Source organism: Rhagoletis zephyria, unplaced genomic scaffold, assembly GCF_001687245.7.
Source record: "Rhagoletis zephyria isolate East Lansing unplaced genomic scaffold, Rhagoletis_zephyria_1.1 Rzeph_scaffold_60362, whole genome shotgun sequence".
Lineage (NCBI taxonomy): Eukaryota > Metazoa > Arthropoda > Insecta > Diptera > Tephritidae > Rhagoletis > Rhagoletis zephyria.
In genome coordinates, this window is record NW_016217413.1 from 1 (window position 1) to 1,619 (window position 1,619).

The following is a 1,619-nucleotide window of genomic DNA, read 5'->3' on the forward strand; positions in this document are numbered from 1 at the left end:
CCGATCGCGCTGCCTGCGAGTGGCGCTAGCTAAGGACATTGCTGGCAAAGAGTCGGACTCTTTGGTCCAGGAGCTGACCTCAGAGGAGGATGAAGAATCGGAGATTCCCCTGGAGCTTACCCGTGCGCCCAGCGGACGTTTTGTGGCGCGCCTACCCTTTCTCCCGGGTCCCGCGCCGACCAACAACTTCTTCTCGGCCAAACACCGACACGACCGTTTGCAGTCGCGACTGATGCGCGCCGGAATGACCGAAGAGTACGACTCCAACCTCATGGAGTACGTGAAGAACGGACACGCAGTGCCCGTAGAACTGGAGGAGCCCTGGATGGGTGACGGCTTTTACATGCCTCACCGCGAAGTGATTAAGGAGAGTAGCTCGACTACCCGGTTTCGGATCGTCTTTGACGCGAGTGCCAACGCGCCTTCTCTCAACGAGCGCCTGTTCAAAGGCAACGCTGAACAGCTCAACTTATCGGCTAATCTGATGAGTTTCCGAAGACACCCGGTCGCCGTGATCGCTGACATTAGCAAAGCGTTCCTCCAGATCGAGATTGCTCCTGAGCACCGCAAGTACCTGCGATTTCTCTGGAGGACAGACGAAGGGCTAAAGATCTACGAGATGTGCCGACTACCTTTCGGCCTCGTCTCAAGCCCGGCAATTTTGATGACCGCCATCAAGCGGTTGATCGACGAACACGCTGAGAGCCACCCCTTCAGTGCCCCTTTGCTGCGCGAAGCATTCTACATGGACGATCTGGTATTGAGCGTCCCCACGGTGGAAGATGCCGAGCGGCTTCGGCATGAAGCCATGGATATTTTCGCAAGTGCCGGATTTACCCTGGCCAAGTGGGCCACCAACGTGCCTGACCTTCAAGTGAAGTGGAACGGTCAGCTGAGCGCCGAGCCGATGAAAGTGCTTGGCACGCTGTGGAGCATCGGTAAAGACGTCCTCTCGGTGAAGTGCCCGGAAGTGCCCGAGCTGACAGAAGTGACCCCTCGAAGCATGATGCAGTTCATCGGGTCTGTGTTCGATGTGCTTGGTCTGTTGGAGCCTGTCAAGCTCAACTTGAAGAAGTTAGCGCGTGAGGCCATCGTGCTGAAAATCCCGTGGGATCAACCTGTGCCTGAGGCTATAGCCAAGGGTTTTCGAGCCGCTGTTAAGAAGTTCGAGTTCTTGGCAGAAATCCAAGTGCCGCGCCATTTGCCTCGACCGGCGTCCGTCTCCTTCTTTTCGGATGCATCAGATTCGGGCCTCGGCTTTGCAGTTTACTTCACGGACGGACTGCAGCGCAACCACTACGTCTACGGGAAGAGCCGCCTCGCGCCCCTCAAGCCGCGGACAACTCCCGAGCTTGAGTTGTCTGCACTCGCAGAAGCAGTTGAGCAGTTGCCGTTTCTCTGCAAACAATTCGACCTGTCTGGCGTACCACTCTTTTTCTGGTCGGACTCGTCGATTACCCTGCACCGACTGGACAGCAACCTCAACCGCCATGGAAGTTACGTGGCCAATCGTCTCGTACGCATTCATCGCGTCTGCGAGAAGTTCCCAAGTAACTTCAGATATGTGCCAACTAAACTCAACCCGGCGGACACCTACTCGCGCCCTGCAACTGTGCCCC

At 56.7% G+C, this 1,619-nt stretch overlaps 1 protein-coding gene across 1 annotated transcript; it reads left to right on the forward strand.

Moving 5' to 3' along the window:
* Window positions 1-745: 745 nt before the first annotated feature.
* On the forward strand, window positions 746-1,550 carry LOC108356514 (uncharacterized; the record flags this gene model as incomplete). Its single annotated transcript, XM_017607620.1, has 1 exon — window positions 746-1,550. A coding segment is annotated over exon 1 (805 nt), but the record flags the coding sequence as incomplete, so codon positions are not given.
* Between the last annotated feature and the right edge of the window lie 69 nt (window positions 1,551-1,619).